The sequence below is a fragment of the Poecilia mexicana genome, unplaced genomic scaffold, assembly GCF_051168715.1.
Source record: "Poecilia mexicana isolate PSO_F unplaced genomic scaffold, ASM5116871v1 scaffold_5, whole genome shotgun sequence".
In the NCBI taxonomy this organism is placed as follows: Eukaryota; Metazoa; Chordata; class Actinopteri; order Cyprinodontiformes; family Poeciliidae; genus Poecilia; species Poecilia mexicana.
In genome coordinates, this window is record NW_028263374.1 from 26,261,232 (window position 1) to 26,286,050 (window position 24,819).

Below are 24,819 nucleotides of genomic sequence, written 5' to 3' on the forward strand. Positions count from 1 at the left end.
TTATGGTTCCTTAACTTGAGAATTACAGATATGAAATATCCTTTCCTGGCCTAAACCTCATAGAAAATCTGTGGAATATTGAGAAGAGGAAGACACCAGACCGAAGAGCACAGGCTGACATGAAGGCTGCTGTTAAAGCAACCTATGCTTCCTTAACACCTCAGCTCCACTGTAGGCTGACTAATCTTCATGATATACCGAGTCAGTGTAGTAGTTTATGCAAAAGAAGCCCTAACCAAGTATTAAGCTCACTTTCTATATCTTGTATCACTATGTTTTTTTAGTAGGCTGATATTTCTACATAAATATCCATTTTATAATTCTTATAACTCAAATTTGCAGAAGAACTGACTTTTTTTTTTATCAGATGTGAGCTACAATTATCAAAATTAACAGAAATAAATGGATTAAGTCTGTGTGTGATATGTTTAAAAGATGATTTTTACTTTTTTCAGTCTAAATGTTAAAGGACATTATTATTACTTTAGATGTACCTGTATGTAATGAAATAAAAAAGAAAATACTCAATTTTACAAGAAAGAACAGTATGATCATTATATTACTATACCTTTATCTAAAAAGATACTTTAGCAGATGTCATTGTATTGGTAGAGAATTTTAAAGTAAATGAAGCTGAATGAGTAAGAGTAGTGCTTATAATTATGTTTAGTCAGTTTACAGTCAATGGGTGTGGACAAAGAAACCTGATAGATATTAATCCGATCACCATTCTGCATTTTGCTGAGTAAATGTATTAGGCAAATATATGCAGAGGACACATTTGCAATAGGTCAGCATCAGGTAGTAATTTTTGACCTTTTGACATACTGAACACATTATAAATGCATTCTATCATTGCATGACTGTTCTTGAATTTGACTCAAATGCTTTTTTAAAAAAAAAATTAATACATCCGAGTTGGAAACTCAAAACAGACGATCACTTACAAGGTTCTGTTGTAATGAAACACACAACTAGCTAGTCCTTTCAGTCGGTACAACTAATTATATCAAAACAGCCTTATTTTCTCATCACAAAGAAACTTGTAAAATAAAAGGGGTTTGAATCATGCTCCAAGTTGGCTCTAATTTAGAAAAATATAAATTAATTATTCTGAGTCAATATGATACCAACTGGATTTGAAATCAGGTTTGACTCCATGAAAATTGGCAGCACAGTATCTGCCTTCTTCACATGGACAAGTATACAGAATGGCCTCCAAAAATAATGTATTACTCATTTGAGCGTTTGGGGGAAAAAACTGTTTAAAGGAACACACCCAAGGGTAGTGCTGCCCTCTGGGTGTTCATGTGGCAGCTGGCAACTTTGCCTTAAGTATAATCCTACTGTGTCACCTGTCTTGAAATCTGCAGTGATGTTTGTTGTACAAACCATTTAAAACTCCATCTGTTAAATACAGAAAGACCGCCCTCTGGTGGTGAATGTATGAATCATTTTGCCAAACTGTGCTGTGTTTGTGCTCCTTTTTTGTATCTACTTAAAACTTGAATATATTTAGAATTTTATGACAGACCAACAAAGAACACGTTGTCAAAGTATAAGAGGAAAAGTTCCAATAAAGACATTTGCATCTGAATTGTAACATGGCAAAAATATTAAGAGCATGAATACTTTTGCAAAAAAATAAAAAAATAAATAAAAAATACAAATTTGAAACAGTATGGTGGCATTTATAAAGTATTTATTATTGCTTCCATGATTCATCTTCATCACAATCTTTACAGGGGAATGGACAAAATGTTTGATTTAAGAACTACCAAGTGCTTCACATCATGGTTTTGGAGCAACACATTCAGTCATGTGGCAGCACAAAATAAGCAAATGTAATGTAAATCAACATCACTAATAATATATTATTCATCTTAAAAATTTCAGTCATCTAGAAAACTTTGTGAAAAACAATAGTTTTGATGATCAAAAAGGTCAAATTCAAACTATTTCCATAGCTTAATAATACATGAAACAGGAGTGCAGATTGTCTCTAAAACATAGACATTAAGTAATTATGGTTAGCAAGAAAGAAAAAAGACATGCAGATAAATTTACCTCTCCACTTAGAATAAAAAACTGAAATGTTTTAACAGCATCATAGTTATCCTTACAGTAACTAGAGAAAAAAAAACAAACTGAAATGTAAACCGTTCGAAGTGTCTGCTACTTCTAGGTCGGAGAACTTTCTCTTAGCTTCAAAGCACATTGTAACAATCACAACCTGGCCCACAGCTGCTGCGTGATGGTTTGTAGGAGTCAGTAATGCCACACATGAAATTCAACGCAGAAACAACTGGTCCCAGTCAAACTATGGGTGGGTGGAATGGACGTCAGACCCGAGGCTTAATTATACAAAAAAATATATATTTAAGACTTTTAAGCACCACAGCAACATTTAATGGAATTGCTGTGTACTAGGAAGCATATTTGTATACTGCAGCTGCATAGAGGGAAACCTAAGAGCTATAAAGGTCTGCAGACGACTATAAAAGTATAAAAATGTCAAAGCATGTGTCCTGCACTACTTTCAGAAATGTTTCATACTTCTAGTTCATTCTGAGGCATTTAATCTCAAAAGCATATTTGGAAGAAAAGACTAAAGCTGACTTCAAAACCTTAATACAAGCTTCTAAAGTTACTCCTCTGGATCTAAGGCACTGGGCTGTTGCCCCTCTGGAGACCTTTGTGGTGCATCGTTAGGCTGAGCCACAGGGAAACCTCGGAGCTTTTCCTGGAGACTACCTACAGCCAGCCTCATCTGATCTTCAGCTCCCTGGAGAGACTTCAGCTCCATGGTGTAAAAGATGTACAGCAGGAAGGTGGTCAGCAGGATGGCGAAGCACAGAGCGGCCAGCAGGTAGAAGGAGATACGAGGAAAAGGCTGTTCCGCTCCCAGAGCGAAGCAGGGAACTGCTGCGATGGCCAGCTCCAGGACCAGGAGCGCTAAGCCCATCACTCCAGTACGTGCAGCAGTGTAGCGCATCCTCTCAGCGCAGTGCAAGCCCACTTTGACCTCTGTGCGTGCCTCGGTTAAAGTGTCAACCAGCTCAGCTAGCTTTTCTGAACAAGGAGAGAGAAAATGGACAAAGACGTTGTCAAAAAACACTCAAATACCTTATTTGATACATCTTGCAAGAGAAGCATTGACAAGAGAGGCCCTTCAAGGGGAATCTATGAAGCGACACTACTTAAGTTATCTTGCGTTTATGGTAGCGATACCTGCGGGAGTGTCGTGAGTCTTATCACTTCCAGCCTGAGCTGGAATGTGGGACTCTAGCCATAACTCTGCAGTGAGAGCCTCATGGTCGGAATACGGGAGGGGATGGCCAGGAACGGAGCCTTTGGTGGTGGACATGAAATCGCAATAAATCTTGGCTGTGGAGGAACCCTGAAAAGACAAAGTGAGTTGAATAAAAAAAAAAAAACATTTACAGTTTGTAAAATATTCATGTGAAGAAGTAGGATTTCAAAAACAAAAACTCTGCATTTATCAGCTTTAAGCTTTCACAAACCTTGAACAAGATGTAGTCAATCCGAATCCCCTTCTCAAAGGGAATGAGTTCGTTTTTACTGATAAACAGGTTGTCTGCTATTAAAGTCATACCATTTTCACATCCCTAAAAAAAGAAACATGTTTGTAAAATCTTAATAACCACGAAGAAACAAATAGTTTTTACATGCAAGTGAAGTGCCCCTTAATTTAGTTTCCTGAACTTAATTTCATGCAAGTCACTTTGCATGACTCAGATCTTAAAACATAAAACCACAATGATGATGTGAAACTTAGACCATCTGTTTCATAACAGCTATGAGCAGCATGCAAAAGAAGCTCATGTCAAACAATAAATAAAGCTTTTTGACCTACAACTCTGAAGTGGGGACTTGCTTAAAGTCTGTTTGATTAATTTGAGATTCTATGATAGCAGATTTATCTATAGTGTAAAATATCTCAAACTCTATATCAGCTAAAAACTGCTAAATTGTTTCTAAAAGAAAATTTTAATGCAGTTTTCTCTATTTTCTACATATGAACAGACTGATGTTTTCAGTGCAGCTGTCGTTTTGCTACCTACATCAAATTTAGCAGTTTCTATATAAGAATCTTTCAGTCCAGTGTAAGACATCAGCAGCCTGCAGCCCAGGTCTTGAGGGTGCATGTTGAGGTCACCTCCCACAATGACTACGTCGGCTCCAGTGGACGTATGACTTAACAAAAAAATAAAATAAAATACAAAAAAAATTATTTAATGATGCAATGATGGAAGTTGCTTTGGTTCTTGTGTCGGTGATTGAAATTAAACTCATGGAATACTATGTTACTACTAAAAGCTAGCTGGTGGAGATAGCAATGCAAATGGCATGTAAATACGTTGCAGTGTAAACACACAGCAGATCACAGAGGCTGCATTGAAGCAAAGACACACTACCGGATGAACTGCTGCAGCTCCCAGGCCTGAACCACTCTGTGGGACAGATAAGAGTCCTTCTCTCTGCTGTACTCTGCATGCAGCTATCAATACACAGACACAAATGACTTTTTAAGATTTAAATAAAATCTAGAAAAAAAAAGAAGGGTTTTATAAAAGCTTACGTGTGTGACATAGACGTTTGCGGTCAGGCCAGCAATGTTCAATATGGCCATCCCCACAGCTTTACCTCCAAACCAGTCCCCATGGTGAGCCTGCAAATAAGAGAGAATATATGAAATTTATTAAATAACAGATAGAAGAAGAAAATAACTGAAAAATGTGGCAGTATTACTAAACGTTATAGTTCTTTTACCTCAACCAACTTCAAAAAGTATGTTTAACACAATGATTTTCATATTCAAGCAGCATCAGAGGCACAGTGAATGAGCTAGGCAAATTTAAAAGGCTAAGCATTCCTGGGCTTTATGGAGATTTTATAATTTAACCTTAGTGGACTCAACTACAAAGATAAAAAGAAAAATCTAGTCTATTCAACTTTTGCCCGTTGTTCTGTGTCTAAAGGTCGCTACAAACTGAGACAAAAATCTCCAACTGACAGTAATTAGTGTAAAGGATGATGATGGTTCTTGACCCAAAGCCATAGCAAATACCATTGGCAATTAAATTTATATAGCACATTTATTTATGAGTAAATTCAATTACTTTATTCAAAAATAGAATTCAGACATCCAGAAATGGCAGGAAATATTACTAATTGCGGTTTACATAAACACTTTGCAAGACACTTTAATTTACTACCAACATGCTACTCACACTTCAAGGATTAAAATCCCTTATAATAAATTTAAGTGATTGCTCTAAACACATGCTATTACTGTAGCTAGAAGTCATCATTTTTATTTGTTGTATCACATACACATTAATAAAAAAAAAAGATATGGTTGGATGAAAGTATGGGCGCATATATGCATTTTTATCTCTTGTATCAACGGAAATTCAGTTAATGTGCAAGAAAAGGTAAACTTTCACAAATCTCTATAATGGGAAGGACTTACCATGTAAGGGTAACCGTTCAGAGAGTAGCGATAAAGAAACGTGTCATGGATTCTGTGTTTGGCAAAAATGGCCAGTCCACTTCCTATGACTCCGCTGCAAAGAAAAAAAAAAGGCAGGACATAATCAGTTTTACATTTACTTTTTATTTTTAGCTATAACACAAATACGACATAAAAAGTTAAATTCTGTTATACTAGGCACAAGTGATTATCCATTTAAGCTTGTGCTTTCATATGCTATAATAGGACTAAAACAGCCTTGGGGTGAGGTGCAGAGGGCAAAAAACAAAAGATTAAGTAGCAAAGATTAGTCCTTCATGAGGGTTTTCAGCTCCATTTTCAAACAACTCACTGCCACGCATGTCTATTTTTCTGACACTCCACTTGCAATGGTCTTTTGAAGATATAAGCTAGCACCACCCAGTTACAAAGGAAACACATCCAGCGTTCACGAGGATTCCTTTGGTAGCAGGAGATCACAGATATTACCTTTTGAAGTAATGTGAGTGAGGATGAGTAGAGGCAAGCTTCACTTTCAAATACAGAAAGTCCTTCTCACTCCACACCTCAAAACAAAAAAGCAAAAAAACATGTAAACTTTCAAAATCAAGTTTCTAATAAATAATTTATATCTGTGTCAGTTTAAATGAATGCTTTTAGCATACCCAATCTTACAAAATGATGGGCTGATAAAGTCAATCAACTTTAAGTCATTGTGCAACAGCTTTCACTTACCTCTTGCAGTAAGACAATATCATGTTGCTCCTTGCACAACATTTCTCCAATCATCTGATAGCGCTGAGAACAGTGTTTGCTTAGATAGTGGATCCCCCTTTTGCACAGAGAGTTTGAACAGACATTGTTTTTATTGTGCAAAGCTGTACATGCACACATATGTAAAACATTGTATTTGGAAGATCTCCAAACCACAGCCACTAACCAGCAGTTCAGAGAAAAGACTCGCACACTGACACAGTCTGCGTTGGCCATGCTGAAGAGTCAGTGGAACAGTGGAGGTGATGATGGTGTTTCTGATCGGGAGTAGCTAAGATCAGATGCAATGGCTGACGTAGATCCTGATGGGTCACATGAAAGATTACTGATGAGTTTAATTATACCAAGCTCCTTTGTTGTTTTTATTGTCGGCATTTCATTGCACAAAAACATCCAATGAACATGTATAAATGGCATCAATAGGGTAGTTAAACTGGAGTCACTAGAAGAGTAAATACAACCTGGGTATTAAAGAAATTGCAGGATAACCAAAGAGTTATGTGTGTACAAAAATAAAAACCTATGAATTTGACTGAAAAAAAAAAATAGACAACAGATACCAAAAGGAGAAACTGAAAAATTGTGACTTGTGACCTGCACTGTAAGCACGAAAAGTGCAAGTCAAGCAAACTGCAACCTGACTTATAATTCCATGCTTCTGTTATTTTTAAGTGTTTTACGTCCACCAGATTTGTTTTTTTTTTACAACAAAAAATATATACAGTTAATTAAAAGACACATTTTAATTCTATGTATTGTGACCTATACATTTTAAGTGATAAAATGCTGAGATAACCTTTCTGCAATGTCAGTAGTACAGCTGATGAATGATCAATGTGTTAAAGTTCAGCTGACCCAGTCAGACAGCAATATATCACGCACATTTCTGCTGAGTTTTCTTTCCACATTTAAAAAAAAATACCCTTTTGCATTCAACTCTTTTGGAACAACACACTGCCCTGACCAGAGTGCTGACATGGCTCAGTTTAGAAAGAAAAGGGAGAAACTATGGTAATGTGAAAACAATCATGAGGCCAAAGGTAACGGCGTTTAGAAAGAGTTTATCACCTGCTGTTAGATTCCCCAGATTCACTACAAACAAGTTGGAAGTAAATTTCCAATTGTTTGTTATAAATTCCAAATTATTTAACAGTATCCTGTTATTACGAGATGCTTGAATAAATTAGGATATTACTTAATTATGAATAACTGTCACACAAAAAACAAAACAAAAACAAAAGCAGTCTCCAGTTATAGGTTGTAGTATTATCAATTGATTTTTACAGCAAATTATAATTGGTTAACTGATAAGATGTAATTTGCAAAAGCAGGTAGATGCATGACAAACATCCAAGAACATCTTGGTTACAATATCTGTTTAGGTTTTAGTGTAGGTGACTGATAAATTGACTGGAAATAAGTAAATCACAAACATCAACCTCTGTGATTCATTATTACAAATTATATTATACACCTGGAACAAATTTAAAAAGTAGGATTATAGGAAATCTATCTCCAGTTACTCGGATATGTTGTATTCAGATGTCATACTGTAATCTAACATGTCACCAAATAAAGTGTTACACCTGTAGGTGTTAGTGTTGGGACAGGACAGGTGACGCTTTGCCGAAAATAACTTTATTAACATGTTGATTTATATAACTCTTTAGTCGCATTTAGCAGCCTACTGGGTCATTTGTAAAAACATTATTGAAACAAGTAAAACACTCTGTTATAAGTGGATCCGCTTGTTTATAAATGTTATCTTGCAGGTAACGCCAACCGTTAGCTTACAGCCACTAAATCCCTTAGCTGCTCTCTTTAGCTGTGGAACTTGCTCCGGTTTCTTCTGGCCTGGTACCAGTTTGTCCAATAACTTACCGTCAGTCTACTTCCCGTCGGCTGAATTGGAGTGTTGATTTGTCGTCGGAGTTATGAGATTATTTAGTTTTTTTGCTTTTGTCTTAGAATACTTCCTGCTAGCCTGTTAGCCGTCAGGTTAATGATCCACTAGGAGACACATAGCAGTAAGACCTGTGTATTTCAGGCCACTACTAACTCTTACATAGCGGTACTCAAACGTTGCCATTGATACGTGCCTTTCGCTCAAGCCGACGTCAAGTCAGCTGGTATATAAAAAAAAATAATGAGCTGACCTCCGATTGCAGTTGTTCTTTCCTAACTAAAGCTCGACATCAGTTCAAATTTAGTGGTACACCACGGACTAACTTTCAAATCATACATAGACCATGCAATATTACACCTCAAAGCTGATAGTATTAAAGCAACCCTTACAACGTTTACGCAGTTTTATTTTGAGAGTATTACTTCCGGTTTGAGCTAATTTGTCGAAATGAGTTCTGGGAGTTGAAGTTCAGCACTACCTTGATGTACTTTATAATGGTAAGTTAAAGTGTTTTCTGATCTGTTACATTTCAAGTGGAATTTTATTTTATTTTTTATGACAATTATTTTTTTCTCAGCAACAAGCTTAGATATTTTCTGTACACTGATGTTAATGTCAGAATTTTGTGTGGGTAACTAGAAAGCATGGATCTATGAACTAATGGTTCAGACTGGCGATATTAATGTACTGGTGGATATTTTTTTAGCACATTCTGAGTCCTTTAGTTCCAAAGAAGTATTGAATAGCCCCCAATACCTGTATGTCCTTCTTCTGATGACTACTTCCAGTGGGACAGCAGACTGTGTAACAAAGCTCAAATCACCTTAAGCTACTTGCTTCAACATGACCAGTGGATTATTGCACTCTAGTGTCATCCACAATCACTAAGTCAATCAGTATTGTTAAGAGTATGATGGAAATGAGCAAAGTGGATGTACAGCTGACAAATGTGCAGTAACTCTGATATGCTATCATGTCATTAAGGACCAACAACGTTTCCAAAAAAATAGTATTTAAATAAACAAAGAAAAATGTTCTGGGGTCAAAAAGGATATCCAACACAAGCTTTACCTAAAAAAAAGTGGCCATTGAGTGTACATGTATTCACAATAGTACAGGCAGTAGTTTTTTTGTTTAATTTAATTGTTGGTTTCTGTTTAACCTTAATTTAAACTAGTATCTACTATTATATTTTCTTTCCTAAAAATGTACGGTTTTCTGGCTTTCATTGCAGACTTCATAACCACATATTTTGTTGCTAATATTTTTGTTAAATTAAGAAGAACCACCATAGACAAAACAAATTAACATAAATTTAATGAGTTTTCTGGGGGAAAATGGCCCCAAAGGCACCATGCGTCTTGTGTTGTTAGATACATTTGTTGATTACATAGTCCAACCTCTACTTTTAAGTATAAAATTGCAATGCACAATTGTAACAAAGACAATAGTAAACCACCTTAAACCAAAGACAAAAAAAAGAAAAAACTTCCCACACCATTCCGAATATGATACATTAGGTAACTCAGTATTATCAATACCAGAACAATCACACATTATTTTCAGTGTAACATACGGCAAACACTGAAAGTCAAAAGACAACAGGATCAAAACAAAAATTAATCTTGATGCAGGCAGAAAATGTCTGTATAAAAGATAAACCGTGAGACCTGCAAAAGGAGAAGTGTTATCTGTATTCATGCTGTGAAGTTTGACAACCAAAGTCACAGATATATTTTCAATTTTACTCTCTTGTAGCAATGTTTTCCAGTGGACCTCACAAAACTGATGCTTGCCTAGCAGGAATTGTGGAGTCAAGAGTTAATTCTGTCTCAAATAAAACTTATGCCAGAGTTTTAACACATTGGAAAATTATCAACATGTCTTGAGAAACCCCACCCTGCCTTTTCGGTATTTCTCCTCCAACCCCATAAATAACAATCAATAGTCATACTCCACAGAGACAATAGTTCTGTTTCAAAATCATCATTTGAATTGATTTCATAATTATTTTGTATGTAAAAAAAAAACAAAAGAAAACTGAATTAAATATAAAACTGAACTTTTTATCAGTGAATACAGCCTCTCCACACACTACATGGAGAAGAGTGAAGCAAATAAACCAACTTCACAGCGTACAATCTCTTTTTTAAACAAAAGAAACAGTGATTAACTTCTCCCCCTTTAACCATGGTCTCTGTGTTGAGTTACATGATCACAAATATCAACAAAAAGCCCCCCGAAAAATACTCCTATGTAACACATATTCCTTTAATATCCATTGACTCACAGTACAGAAAGAAACATTTCAATTATGCTACATAACTCAAGTCAGAAAATAAGCACTGTTGTTGCTGCAACCCCCCATCATGGTGTTTTTTTTTTTTTTTTTTAATTAAGTGCATCTGAGCACACGTTTTTAAACAGCAAGAAATACCTGGATTTCTGTCACAATTGCAATAATACAAGACCCTTGTGTCAAATGTCTGTAACAGATAGATTCTGGTAAGACCTGATTTTTTACTGTTAAGATGTAAAAACATACAAGCAGAACTACGATAACACAGCAACAATATCAGCATTCCCCAATTACACTTGGACTGTTAAACATTTTGCTTAGAATTTCTTTTTCATGTCATATTTTGTAGATAAGGCAGAATGAAAGTTATCCCATTCCTCTGTGTGCCCAAAGACAAAAACTGCCCTCACAGATGTTGATCAGACTCCAATATTTTTTGTAACAAAACACACCTGTATGAACATATTTTGTTCATTCAAAAACAAGAGGTAGTAAAAAAAGGCAATCCAAAGTGGCAGGCAATGGTAAAACCTTTGGTTAAAAAAAGGCACTTGCTGTACTAACAAACCTAAACCAATTTCCCTCTGGTTTTACCCCCATTCTGTGGTCCAAATCTCTCCACTTTTCAGGCCAATAAGCACTTCTCTGACTGATACCACCAGAGTCTTTACAACCCCATAATCACATTCTCCATCCCTCAATTAAACATTTCAATCTTCATCAAACACAAAGTGACCCACTTCATCTTGTTTAATCACATAAAAACAGCTGGTTATCCACAGTTCTTCACAATTTTGTTTCATGTTGGCGAGTCTGTCTTTTGTCCTTGCACTCTTTCCTTAAAGCATAAAGTGTGTCCATGTTAATCCGGTCTAGCATTGTCAAAAGTTTCTGTTGTAGATTTCCTGGATGTTTGAGGTGGTCGTAGAGAGATTGCGTCACGCTTAGTCTGGCTTCTCCAGAACTATCTTGACGAGCTGTTAGTCTTTTATAAGTCTGTAGACGTGATACTGAGCTCCATGTTCACTATTGGAAACCTCAAAAACAAACGCTATACAGAGAAGGGTTTCCTGGGTATCACGGTTCGTCACCACCTGAACATAAACACACATTGGATTAGAATAATAGCAGCTTTTTTAAGGACTAATTTGAATTAAGTATTTTTTACCTGTAGGATCGTGAAGTTTTCAAGAACACTATTCATCATGTACTTTTCAGGTAAGTGTTTGAGTTTGTGGATAAAGTTGATCATGTATTCGCACATAGGAGAGCGGTGGATCCTGTAAACATACTTTCCTCCCTCCAGGTGGGCGTATTCTGTCTGGAGCATACAACAAAAACAGGAGAAAATAAGTGAGCGGTATCAAACACACGTTTGTGAAAATAGCTATGTAATTCACATCCGTACCTCGACTTTCTCTACAACCTGCTTCCCGAATGAGCAGACTTTAGTTGAAACTGTGATGGTCATGCTCTCCATGCTGCTGTACTGGCTGCTTACGCCATAGAATGAGCCGGGCCCATCCAGCATCCCGCTGCTGTTCAGGTCAGCCTTTAGAGAGCATAAACTTTAGTTATAACAAAAACTTTCATAAAACTAAAAATTAAGTCTAAAAGGAAACTAATTGAGAAACACCAGAATCTCACAAAGAGCCTGAAGATAAATTATATATCAGACTGATTTCAAGCAGAAAATAAATATGGCAAATATTGCAAAACTCACTGCAGCTAATAAAATATCATCTGAGTTATTATAATCGCCATGGTGTCATCAAAAGGTAATATGCTAAAGAACAACTCTAACACTGTTTCAACTACATCACCTCCCACAATCATTGGCTCTCCTGGTAAGGATGTTTAAAAAGCTTAAATATACTAAAAAAAATATATATATTTTTTTCAGTACCATCATCTCCAACTAAAACACAAAACACACTTTTTAAATATTTAGGATTGCTATTACCTCTGGGCCTCAAGTTGTCTTATTACAGAATTCCACCAAAATAAAATAACATGTTAAATGTTTTGTTTTTCAGTTTTCTTGAACTTTAACACTGTGCAATGAATTCACATTTTTTAAGACATTTAACACATGTATACCAGGAGGGATATTTAGAGTGGAAAATAATGTAATTAGCAGTTCATGAACAAAATCCCACCCAGAATTTGACGAGGAAGAAAGCATTCTGAGGCCCTTTCTCGTAAAGTTCTTTCAGGCCTCCTTTTTTTTCGGGGAACTTGTCGTAGATCTGCCGGATTTCCACCGCCTCCAGGAGCGGGTCGCTGTAGGAAGGGTTGGTCTGTCCAATGTGGACAAACAGGTGTTTGCTGTACTGCAGTGGAAAAAGACCAGAGGTTCAAAGTTGTCAGTTTAAAATCTTTATCACATCATCAGGAAAAAAAATTCTATGGGAACAATAAACAACTGACATAGGAAGCAAATAAGCTTCAATGTGCCCTTCCTTACTTATCTGAGTTAAAATAAACTCAATTTTTATATCCACCTCCAACTAAACAAAAAGTGGATAACGACTGTGTACTCAAACACAGGTGAAGTTTGAGTACCTCTTATCATTTTAAGTATCTCACAAAGAGGGTACAATTTGAACAAACAAAATAATAAAACTGCTCCTCTGTGATCACCACAGAGGAGCATGTTTGGTAGAGACAATTCCCTTCCAAAGTTCAGCTTACGTTGTCTGGGTCTCTCTGGACCTCCATGAAGGCTGAGTACTCCAGCATCCGTAGCTTAGATGAAGCAATCGTCCGATCTTGCCATACTGGAACTGCGGTCGCTGTTGGTGGAGGAGGGGGCGCCAAGGGCTCATAGGCTGGGCACAGACACACAGGCATGAATAAACTGTCTGCTTTTATTTTTTAAAACACTCACAGGTCATACCTACCTGGTATGGGTTGCTGTACAGGGCCTGGCAGGGTTGAGTATGGAGGCTGTACAAAAGGTTTGATGCTGAAAAACAACAAATGACCAAGTAAATTATAAGTATTTAGGTATAAGTATTTAGGTGCAAGACGTACTGCTAATGTCTCCAACTTTGTGTTTCTTATTGTGATAATCTGTTAACTTGTAAGAATAATTATGCTTTGCTGCACCAGCTAGGCGTTAAGTTCACCTTCTTCAGTGCTACGTAATAGAACAAAACAGCACCAGTTAATATGATTTCCAGACAAATCACAGAAAACCAATTAAGGCTTTTGGTACTTTTAAAAGATCATCAACATTATGAGGAATTAAATGTTTTTTCCCCTTTTTTCGATCAAATCTGAAGTAATTCATTTGCCTTGTGGTGGTTAATTCAACAACAGTGTAGGAAACAAACAATGCAGGTGTTCAGGAAGAGTTAGTGCTGTTTTGTGCTTAAACTCAGGTCTTGGCTAAGGAGAACTTACACATGGCTGGTGCAGATGGGCCCAGGAGTCCTTCCCGGGTTGACATCTAGAACCATCCTAGTGTTGAAAAATGTTATTCAGTAAAAAAAAAAAAAAAAACCCTGCAATACCCACCTGACATAAAGCCTAACCTGCTTACTGATTTACTTATTTTTTGCAGCTTTTTATTTCTTGTACCAAGTACAAGTCAAAGTACAAGTCAGGATGTTTCTTGTGTTTACTTACTCCTGAGATGGTCCCGGCTGTACGGGGATTGGAGGCCAGAACTGGAAGGCAAGAAAAAGAGATAAGTGTTTCATTTTTTTTTTCAAATCCCTTCTTTTCACTGTGATAAGATGTTTATGTAAAGTCATTTTTAATTATTCTCACTCGAGATGGTTGGTATGGGGCGGGAGACAGAGGAGGAAGGTGATTCTTTATCATGCTCGGTGAGACAATCTGTGCGGATGACAGGGCGGCCATGTTCTGCAGGGCTTTGTCTTTGGATGCTTGATCCTGAAAATTAAGAGAAAAATATGCAAGAAATAATCAGCATATACATTTTTTTCTCCCAAAAACATCTATGTTTGATAAATAAAACAACTCATTTAGCTGTCAAAGAAAGCTTGGGAAATTGTTAGCTTAGCAGTAAATCTGTGTTGTTCTGAATGAAAAGCAGCTTTCAGAATAAAGCAGAGAAGGACATGGAGATGAAGCAGCATTGATCAAATATAAACAGTAGATGGTCAGTGGGTTATCAAGAACATTTGCAAGAAAAATAGGATAAAGTGATTAAAGCTAGATCCAAAAGACCACAAGACCCAAGAATATACAGGTAGCTCAAGATGTCTAAACCCATTCAATTTCAATCCAAACCTTTTGGAGGTTAAATCATCGCCTGAATTTAAGAAAGCACATCAAAAGACAAAAAAATGTATATATGTATATATTTAAATTTTTTTGTTTTAGATTGCAAAATAGTTTCATTTTGTACTGTAATCTCTTACTTTGCGACTGAAAGACAGATACCTCAGAAGTAGGACTCAGTGTCGAGAACGACACCTAATGCAAAGCAAGCAAGAGTTTGATTTCTGGCAGAGGCTGAGGGGCGAGAATGCGGGATCATAGAAGGGCTGTGCTATCTCTCCTTTAGCATTGGTTTATTAACCGGATAGCGATGGGGTGGGATGCCATGCCTGCAGACGGCCATAGCAAAAGGATAGTGCGCTAGTGCTGCCAAACAAAGGGGAGCAGGGAAGCATATTACACAAGGCAGATTCACTTACCAAATTCATCGCCTGAATCAAAAAAGAGAAAAACCATTAGTATTATGCACTTCTAATGTTTTGATGCTTACTTCTAAGGCATTTAAATTTGATAGTGATTTTAAATCTAAGGTCAGCATGAAAATGGGGTGAAATAAGTAAAACTTTTCGATTCAGCTAAAAAAATATTAGGTACAGTTTACCCATAGCTAATAAAGCACAGCTTGTTGCATCATGGGAAAACAAAATTTTCCATTTGAGGTTGATAGTCAACGTTAATTAAGATTTCAAGAATTTTTATCTTTAATTTAAAAAGCTAGTGGTAAGATATGCATATTATTAACAACTAAATGCAATTTGTCCTGTCTGATTTCTAATTGTTCCCAAAGTAAATCTTCAGTGTAGTACATTAACTTTGCAGGAAGTGCATCAACTTAACTGTCAGTCCCAAATACTGATATGAAAGTCAATGTATTCTCGAAGAAGTTAAGGAGGCAGTACCTCTTTCAGTTTTATACTTGCAACTTATGTTTGGATTATGTAGAGGCTTAGGACACGGTGACATAGTTGATAAAGTCTTAAAACAGGTGTTGTACAATGTAAAACTTAGTTTACACCTCATTGTTACTCGGCAACAAATCAGACTGTTAGGGGCTTAAAGTGAGGCTTCTAACATCTCATTAGGATAAACTAGGAAAAAGTGGCACCACACTTTTGACTTAAATTAATGAAACATGACTGCAATGGATACTGACCTACTTTTCAGTACTTCACAATCTTGTCATCTTTTAACTTACAAAACAACATAAGCCTAAACGTATAATATTAGCTATTGCTTATGACACAATGCAAACATAACAAGCATCCATATTAAGATGTCATTATTAAATTGGAATATTACTAGCTATAATAAGGTGGGGTGCTATACAGTATTGAAGTATACCGAGGTATATACAATAGCAAAGGTATTTCTTTAATTACTGTCATTTAAAAAAAATCTTCAAATTTGGTAAGTTCTTCACAGAAAAGTTTAAATGTGCTCCATTTTTTCTTTATGAGTAAAGAGTGTACTTTCTGCAAAACATTTTTCTTGTGATGCCATTCCTGCTTTGCAGTGGCATTACGTACTCAACAGTCATGTGTGGTATTTAAGAGTAACTGCAGTGAATCTATGGCAGTGACTTTACCATGATGATACTACAATTATCCTATTCTTTTAATAAATGCACTTCTACATTTTGCTATGTTAACCTAACAGTTATTTTATTTTTAAAACTGATTTAAATTCAGAACTAACATCAACATGAATTGATTAATTAGTTTCCCCAACAAGGATCGTTTGTGTCCAAATCTGCTAATGAATTTGGAACCATTTTGCTTAGTGGCTCTCTAATGAGAAGTGGCTCTCTAGTGAGATTGGAAATGTTCCAAATTTCCAATCTAATTGGCCTATCTCTCATGACAACTTCTTCCCCTGAAATCTGCAGGTTCTAGAAAAAACTATAATGAAACAAGCAAGACGTCTTGCATGGCCAGGTTTAATTTCCCGTTTTAGATTTAGCTGAGGTACATTTAGGTGGCACTGTATGTCTTACATATGACTATTTTGTTAGATTCCTACAAGATTTTTGTCTTGTTTTTCATTCATATCACTCAGTTCTTAATCTGAGATTGACTGCCTGGACAACCAAAGAACCAGTATAGCACCAGTATAGTCTGATGGATCTTTTGGTTAGAATTACAACCAGTAACAGAGCACACCCCAGTATTTCAGGAAAGTTAATGATTTTAAAACAGTAGACATAACTAAACCCCAATCTGATTTTATCTCTTAAATAATGACAAAAATATCACCTCAATATGCCCCGTTTTTATTAACCACAGCTTCCCAACCCCTGTTTGGGAGCCACTACTCTAGAAGGTTAGTCAGTCTTAGAGGTTTGATTTAATCTAATTTTTGCCCCACAGAATATAGTATTTTTAATTTATAGAAGTATTAGAAGTAGATGAATTATATCAGTGTGGATATGCAAAAATTACTTAAAAAGTATAAAGAGTCCAGAGAATTTGAATAAGACACGCTAAAAGGAGTTGTACAAAACTTTATATTGAGTTTTACAGAAGATTTTACAAACAAAGGAATAGATAAGAAACTGTAGATATTCAAGAGGGAGGAGCAGAAATCAGAAAGAAAAAAGATATAAAGAAGGAAAGAAAGAGAAGAGCAAAAAGTACAGTAAGCTGTAGAGGACAGAGACAGAGCTGGAGCAACATGCAACTAAATAAACTTTCTTTAGACTGGCTTAGCAATGCACGTTCAATGAAAGCAGAGACTACAGTAACAACCATTACAGCTTAATTTTTAGAATTCTGTGTACTGCTGTACAAATACAGGACTAAAAAAACATGCATGTCGATGTACTGGATGCAAAGAAGCAAATCTAATTTGTACTTTAAACTTTTGATTACAAACAATTCTTTTGTTCACAGCAAGCATGCATCTGCTTGGGTTGCCAAAAAGGGTTTTTCATGTAAGCAAAGATTGATAATCAGATTCTCAAATTAGCTGGTTAGTGCAAAGCCAAGCGTGTACCAGCCCTGCTGAGGTGAAGCGCATACCTTTAGCTTTGACTGGATCTCGCGAGATTTTCTCCGGGCGAGAACCTGCAAATGGCTAGAAACCTGCACAGAAGAATAGCCAAGAGAAGGGAAGAGGAAAGAAGACATGGAGGGAAAGGACACGGGGAAGAAAGGGAGAAGCCGTAACCAAAGAGGAAAGAGACGCCCAGTCAGTGTTGCCGGGAGGCGGGCCGGCGGGACCTACCTTAATACCCGCCTGGTATTCACGAACTTTCTTCCGTGCTAACACCTGTATGTGACTAGACACCTACAGGGGTGTGAAACAGTTTTCAACAAATAAATAACATGCAATCAAATTCATGCATGCACAACCATGCAGGTGCATACTTGTAGAGCGTATGCTAACTCTTTACTGAAACAACGGAAATGTTCAGAGGTCAGAACAGTTGCTAAAAAACATTGACAGGTGAATTTAAAGGATAAGGTTGGCAACTATACACTTTAGTGAATAGGTTTCTTGTAACGTGGCAGTTAGCTGTAGAATAATGTTGGAGATAAGTGATGATAACACAGAATCCAAAGAAACAGCCAGAAAAAGTTATGAGACTGACTGCCATCAACAGCAAAAGCTGGTGCTTTTAACACAGTTTCTTTTTGCTTCACCTAAATACTTCAGCTCCTTCTTGAAACAACAATACATCTAATAGGTCAACACTACACAAAATCAGGTGAAAACATGTACCTTTTAGAAATTAGAACTTAGAAACTTTAGAATCCACAACAAAAGTAAAGCCACTTTTAGAGGGCTTTGTTGTATTTTATTGTTAAAGTCAACAGGCCATGCAAATGCAGATTTTTCTCTTTTTTATTAAAAAATGTCGGAGAAGTATTCATTAAGACACATGCGTAGCTCGGAGATCCTCTGTTTCAATATGATGGCAAATAAGATCTGAACCTATTGTGTGATGAATACAATTTATTTCACCACTAATGTGTGCATAATGCAGCACAAATATACTTCTTACGCTTTTAGACTATTAGTTTAATGCTTTGGCAACACTTTATTTGAAGGGGGTTGAATAAGACTGTCATGACACTGTCATAAACATGAATAAGCGTTCATGAATATTTATGACTGTTGTCATAAAGCGTCATTCGGTAAATTATGACACTTTTAATACAAAGTTGACATTATTCAAAATGTCTTTGTTATGACAACTTGACATTAACCAGGAAATCATTACTGTTTAAACTTTACTTTTATAACAAATTTATATCAGTAATGATTTCTTGGTTAATGTCAAATTGTCAAAACAAAGACATTTTGAATAATGTCAACTTTGTAGGTCAAAGGAATTACTATTTGTTTTACACAATTTGTTGGAATAAACATAAAATAAAACCAGAATTTTCTTTTAAAATCTCAGACTGGTTTCTGTCTTTTTATTTAGTGGATTATAGTTACCAAAAGTGACCCAGCATAATCATGCATGTTTTTCTTTTTCATTGTTAGCACAAGTTTACCTGTTTTCGCGTGCGGGTTTTGCCTGTCCTCAGCTTGATGTATCTTGCTATCAGTTCGTTTCGACCTGTAACAAAAAAGCAGAAAGAAAAGTTATGAAAGGCAGTTACACAAACATTATATTGTACATCCCCAATTGGACACTTGGTGGCAGTGTGCTCTTTTGAGTCATCTCATTGCCTCAGAGTTCATCAACACAAAGATTCACAATACTTCCATTGTTTCCTGTTACATGTTTCTGACAGTAGAAATAGGAAGGCTAAATTGTTTTGTCTTTACGTTTTGATTTGCTTGTTTAACAATCCATAATATGTCTTCCCATTGCTATGGAGTACAATTACAAACATAACCATGTTTTTCAAGACATAACATCTCCACTCAACAGCTTGTGCAGATCATAGCAGCTTATGCTAGGTTGTACTTTTGCTAATGTGCAATGCCTTTACATTAAACTTTTGTTTTTATCAGGTAAAAATTTCCCCTGGTGCATGAGACGCCCAAACAAGCTGCATGACTTTGCCTTATGGGAAACCGGGTGCATAGGAGGTTTTGAGTTTTCTTCTCTGCCAAGTCACGCTTATTGGGTTTCTGTGGAAATGGGGCTGAAATGAGAGGTAGAACCACCATATCATTAAAATAATGCTTCCAAATTTGCTGACAGAAAATTATGCTGACAAAACTGGTCAAGACGTGCCTTTTTAAACCCAAGGAGTTTAACAGCTCTCCAGATGCATAATGACAGGAGAAACAAGTCTTGTAGTTGGCCTCCAGAAGGCACTGGTTATTGCAATTACCATAAAAGTACCACAGGCCATCTTCAACAGGCTTACAGCACTCATCGTACTAACCAACCAGTCAGTCCGGCAGTCAGCCAGCAAAGCAGAGCTGCGCTGTCTGCCGATACTGAGGGAGCCCCTCCCCTTTTGCCCCAGGCCAAGGATGGACACACCCGCTCCAGCGCCTCCACATTCCTAACATTCCTGTAAGCCTGTCACATCTGTGCTGGCCAGTCTGATTGGGCCTACAAACACAGAGCTTGGCTGAGTGCACACATGCTCAAATGAACTTCCAGCTTTGGGAGAAACAGGGGTTAGAACTGGGGTGAAGGCCATCAGGCTTGGGTATGGGGATGGGGGATGATCGCTTATAAAGGGGCAAAAAGGGCAGCTGAAAAGGGCAGGGGCTCTTGGAGAAAACACAAGGCCATAACTGTCTCTGCCAACAACTGCCACCTGGCAGCGAGGCAGCCGCTTTTCCCAAAACAACACCACCGTGTGACCCCGCAGCTAACGGACAACAGCACCTGCTGCAGACCATCCTGGTGGAGGATGGCAGGGAAAGAATAACGCCGCCTCAACCCCCACCCAACTGTCACTCTTAGTCTCTTCAGCTGGAGGGGGAAGGAGAGTGAACGTTGCATCACTGAGGTGGAAAGAATTTCACTAAACTGTCACAGTGAATTACTCAATGATGTACAAATGAAATAATTAAAGGTAAGAATTTTTCTCCAAAACGTGAGCCAGATTTAAAACAACTGAAGTAAAGTTTTCGGTTCAACACTTAGCCAAATTGGCTTCTTTGCAATTACAGTCATTCTAGAAAAATTTTTTTTTAAAGATCCGGCGCAGATTTAGAAAACATTGGGCCCCTAGGCTAAAGTCAGCATAGTGCCATACCCAGATATTACTAAGGACTGATAGTTAGGTACACAGTAGTACTTATTGACCCTTTGCAAGTGACATCACACTCTTCAAAATCAGCTCACACCCTCTTGACATATGTCAAAACAACCTATATGCACACATTAACTTCTGTGATAGACAGTTGGTAGCTTTTGTTGGCTGCAGAGACAAGAATGCAAACAAAGCTCATCATTTTATTATAAACCTTTTGATGAGGAAGATGACTCCGGTGGATAGCAGCAGCAAGTCATGAATAAGTATTGTCAGCCCTTGGTGTGTTCACGGATTTGGAGCAATTCGGTTTTACAAGGTAAGAAGATAAATGTTCATGTAGTTCATTAATAATCTAAATGAGCATGATACAATAAATTAAAAAGGTACCAGTGTAATTATTAGTAAGCATGAAGAGAATGCTCCACCATTGTATAGTCTGCCATGTTCAAAATAACTGGTAAGCAACTTTTGAACACTTTTAACTCTGCTCTGGTCTAAGAGGTGTCCTTCTTTCGCAGACAAATTAACTTGACTTCAAGAAGAAGCCCTGGTAACATTGCCAAAAACAACTTGGGAAAACAATCACTCTGTCCAATACTCTAGACCATCTGTTATGGCGCCTCAACTTGATTATGTGACATAGATGAAAAGGGTCAACAGGGCTTCACCACAAGAAAACAGAATATTTCCAGAATGTATTAGAGTTTATGAAAAGGAAACAATTCTAGAAATGTCTTCATCTATGCAAAATAATGCTGCTAGTAACTACAACAGGTCTGTGTGTAAGTCATGATGCCCTTATTGCAGTACAAAAAACCCCCAAAACAGGCGTGAAGCACATAACTAAGTTCTACTATTGTTACTTTAGGTTGGCAGTGGAAGTGTAATTAATCATTTATTCAAATAGTTGGATGCTAGTAGTTAATTTGAAAATCCATGAACTTTAAACTCATCATCGGATATAAATGGACAGAACTTATAAAGCATGTTTCCAGTCAGTTTGACTGATCAAAGCCACATTCACCCTCTTACTCTCACCAGTACACCAATTATCAGACAAACTGTGGTTCAGTGTCTTGCCCATAGGAACGCTGACATGTGAGAAAGCTGGAATCAAACCTACAACCTTCCAATTGGAAGACAATGCAATGCTACCCACTGAGTCACAGTCACCCCAGACTTCCACATTTTCTATGGAACCATTCAAAATAATAATTACTGGGACATTCATTAATTTACTTATAAGACCATGCTTGGGTTGTTGCCCTCCTAAATCTGCGATTTAATCACACAGAGAAGCATTAATTTTTACTCTTTGTTGTCAAATGTTAATTTCTTGCTCTCTGTTCCATTTCCCTGCACAGAATTGGGAAAATGGAGATTTTGTTTACTCTTCTCTGTCTACATAAAACATGTTGCAAGACACAGGAAATTAACTGAGCTTATTTCATTGAGCACGTTTAGGTCCAGACTGAGACTACTAGAAATGACTTCCTTAAATTGTGACTGTTTTTAATTATTTGTATGGCATTATGTAGCTAACTTTTCTATCTCTTCGCCGACTCCCTTTAAGCCTGGTGTGTAGAAAAGGGGTCCAACCGACTCAGTACAACTGGGGCCCAAAATTGCATTATTTGTTATATTTTCAGCTGGTGGGGTTCGCTTTCACATTCTACTGTGTCAAACAAGCCAAACCCTTTGAAAAAAACTGTTACCTCCCTCTCCTGTGATAGCGCTGCACTAAGAACCACTGAAGAAAGTCACATGAAAATCTCTTAAGAAAACAGAGATACAACTTCCTTGGCATCAGATTTTAGCAGCTCTACAAACATAAGACCACAAGCCATTTCTCCTGCTAGCATTAGACTTATGTAGGGCTGTTGTAAACGAATATTTTAGTAATCGAGTAATCTATCGATTATTCTTACGATTAATCGAGTAATCGGATAAAAAAAATTACAAAATGAAATATTGGTAAATCTGGCATAATACCGGTGTTACTATCAGATATCAATATCAGTCCAATTTTTCATATTTGAGCATCCCTAACAGTTGCTTTTTTGTAGTTTAGAAAACTAACCTGTAACAATAATAGCTCACTTTCTAAGTTAACCAGAAGAAAAGTTATAGAAAAATCTGAAATTATATTGAATTTAATAACAAAGAGGCAGGCTAACAAATATGCTTATAAAAAATGTCTACAATCCAGCTTTTAGTTTAATCTTCAGTGAGTTTAATAGATTAATTAAACTCACCTTGCCACCTAACCTGTCACGCTTTGGGCTTGAAAATACGGGAAATGCCGCCTGGAGTGGGAGGAGAGGGCGAATGAACGAACGTAAGATGGGGTGGAGGGGAGGAAATAGACCAGCGGACTGACGAACCGTTAGACCGGGGGACGAACACGGGGGGAAGCAATACGGGATGTTTACGACACCTTCACTGGTCACACTCAGAAACTCATCTACCAGCCATGTACAATGCGCTCCGCCACCCGTTTCTTCAGACCGGGATATGAAATTTATTGTGCGGTTCGTCGGTAAAGCTACATTTACACGGTAAGCATCAGCTACTCAGCCGCCCGCCCTGTTCAGGCTATCCGCTCACCTCAGCGCTCTTCCCGCCGTTCGCTTTCAACCAGCAGCCCCGGAGGAGAAATGCTGCCGTACTCCAGGCATTCCCCCAGTCATTTTAAGGATGCTTATTGGTTCCCCAAAAACGATAAAAAGTCGGGCATTATCATCAATCAATTAAATCCCCACGGGCCAATCTTGAAGATTGGACTTTATGCCGCTGAGACTTAGCTTTTGTCAACAACTCAGAGGCGGAAGTGAGAGCTCCGCGCAACGCAAATGAAGTCCCGGCCGGAACACGGTGCGCCAACTAATAAAACATAAATTAACGAAGCTTCGAGGCAGGTAAATTTTCCTCGAGGAATTTTAGTAATCGAGGTACTCGAATCATTCGAGGAATCGTTTCAGCCCTAGACTTATGTCTTTGCTTTGGTTGCATTTACCCAGAATGCCCTTCTCTATTGTAGCGGTCTATGGTCCGCTTGTGATTCACATACTGTATAGATTTGAACCTGCCACAGTTCAACTTCAACCAAGCCAAGACCTATGTTTTATTGGCATACCAGAGTTAGCTTTTTTGGTCTGCGTCAGAGCTTGATTGTGCTTTCCTACCTCCCCAAACGAACCGGACTTTCCAGGCAAACGAACTAGAGTTTGACTAAAATAGACTAAACACGGCTGGTGTGAATGCACTCTAAGATAATAAGCTACATTTTTAAAGAACTATGATCTAATAACACTGTATCTTAGCAGACTTATGTTTTGAACAACCGCCTTCTGAAACACACACAAAGAGAAACTCTACTTTCAAAGACAACCAAAAATTAAAGAGACAGCTGTATTTAGAAACTCATCTTCCTGCTAATTATGACCTTTGTCTGTTCTTTCTTCATAACGAAGACCCAGCAGAACTGGTTGTGTTGGGTGGCAGTTATCTTTTTTTTTTTTAGACTGATTGCTTCCTTAAACCTTTTACCAGAAATGATTTACAGCACTGTGGGTCTACAGCTGCAGCAGCTGACATCTGTTCAGACTTGACATTGTGGTCTGAAATGGGGGTGGAAAGGGAGGCGGATGGCGTTGGGAGGGTCAGATAGCCAAAAGTCCACACTTCAGGGAACTATAACAGGTGAATAAAAACAGACTCACACTCATTCATTTGAGTGCATAGCCTCATTGTCCTCAGCTTCCCCAGTATTGCACTTTTGTCTGCAGCAGCACTTTCAAACCTATCATGATTCTCTTGGTGATTGCTCAACAGTCAGTCAGATAGCTGCAGGCCGCCATTCTTAACTCCCCTGACAAGACACACCCATCTTTCTCTTTTTTATATGACCACT

General features: G+C 37.4%; 2 protein-coding genes across 6 annotated transcripts in view; both read right to left on the bottom strand.

Annotated features, from left to right (window-relative positions):
* Positions 1-1,685: 1,685 nt before the first annotated feature.
* Positions 1,686-9,095, bottom strand: smpd2b (sphingomyelin phosphodiesterase 2b). Its single transcript, XM_014992401.2, has 11 exons — positions 8,153-9,095; positions 6,438-6,573; positions 6,233-6,329; positions 5,987-6,063; positions 5,498-5,591; positions 4,604-4,693; positions 4,440-4,522; positions 4,086-4,218; positions 3,525-3,629; positions 3,232-3,400; positions 1,686-3,072 (listed from the first exon to the last, which is right to left on the bottom strand). The coding sequence occupies exons 2-11, from the start codon at positions 6,485-6,487 to the stop codon at positions 2,648-2,650; spliced, it is 1,323 nt and encodes a 440-aa protein (XP_014847887.2). The 5' UTR covers positions 6,488-6,573; positions 8,153-9,095; the 3' UTR covers positions 1,686-2,647.
* Positions 9,096-9,477: 382 nt separating this feature from the next.
* The window catches only part of LOC106921002 (transcriptional enhancer factor TEF-5), a 34,382-nt gene continuing 19,040 nt past the window's right edge, over positions 9,478-24,819 (bottom strand). The window contains exons 4-15 of one of the 5 annotated variants that reach the window (XM_014992394.2): positions 19,233-19,297; positions 17,953-18,015; positions 15,150-15,161; positions 14,254-14,379; positions 14,110-14,150; positions 13,885-13,941; positions 13,380-13,444; positions 13,171-13,307; positions 12,636-12,809; positions 11,885-12,028; positions 11,645-11,797; positions 9,478-11,570 (exon numbers count right to left, since the gene is read on the bottom strand). In XM_014992394.2, the coding sequence (XP_014847880.1) occupies positions 11,457-11,570; positions 11,645-11,797; positions 11,885-12,028; positions 12,636-12,809; positions 13,171-13,307; positions 13,380-13,444; positions 13,885-13,941; positions 14,110-14,150; positions 14,254-14,379; positions 15,150-15,161; positions 17,953-18,015; positions 19,233-19,297 (1,151 nt within the window). In that variant the 3' untranslated portion in view covers positions 9,478-11,456. Of the gene's footprint in view, positions 11,571-11,644; positions 11,798-11,884; positions 12,029-12,635; positions 12,810-13,170; positions 13,308-13,379; positions 13,445-13,884; positions 13,942-14,109; positions 14,151-14,253; positions 14,380-15,149; positions 15,162-17,747; positions 17,811-17,952; positions 18,016-19,232; positions 19,298-24,819 lie in introns of all 5 variants that reach the window. The other 4 variants (XM_014992398.2, XM_014992397.2, XM_088005804.1 and 1 more) reach the window with 4 other exon arrangements.

Bases quoted from the DNA above. Each gene is read 5' to 3' on its own strand.
- smpd2b (XM_014992401.2), bottom strand. From the start codon at position 6,487: ATGGCCAACGCAGACTGTGTCAGTGTGCGAGTCTTTTCTCTGAACTGC. The intron at 6,064-6,232 runs GTAAGTGAAAGC...TTTTGTTTTGAG, and splicing joins ATATTGTCTTACTGCAAGAG to GTGTGGAGTGAGAAGGACTT. The intron at 4,219-4,439 runs GTAGTGTGTCTT...TTTTTTGTTAAG, and splicing joins GAGCTGCAGCAGTTCATCCG to TCATACGTCCACTGGAGCCG.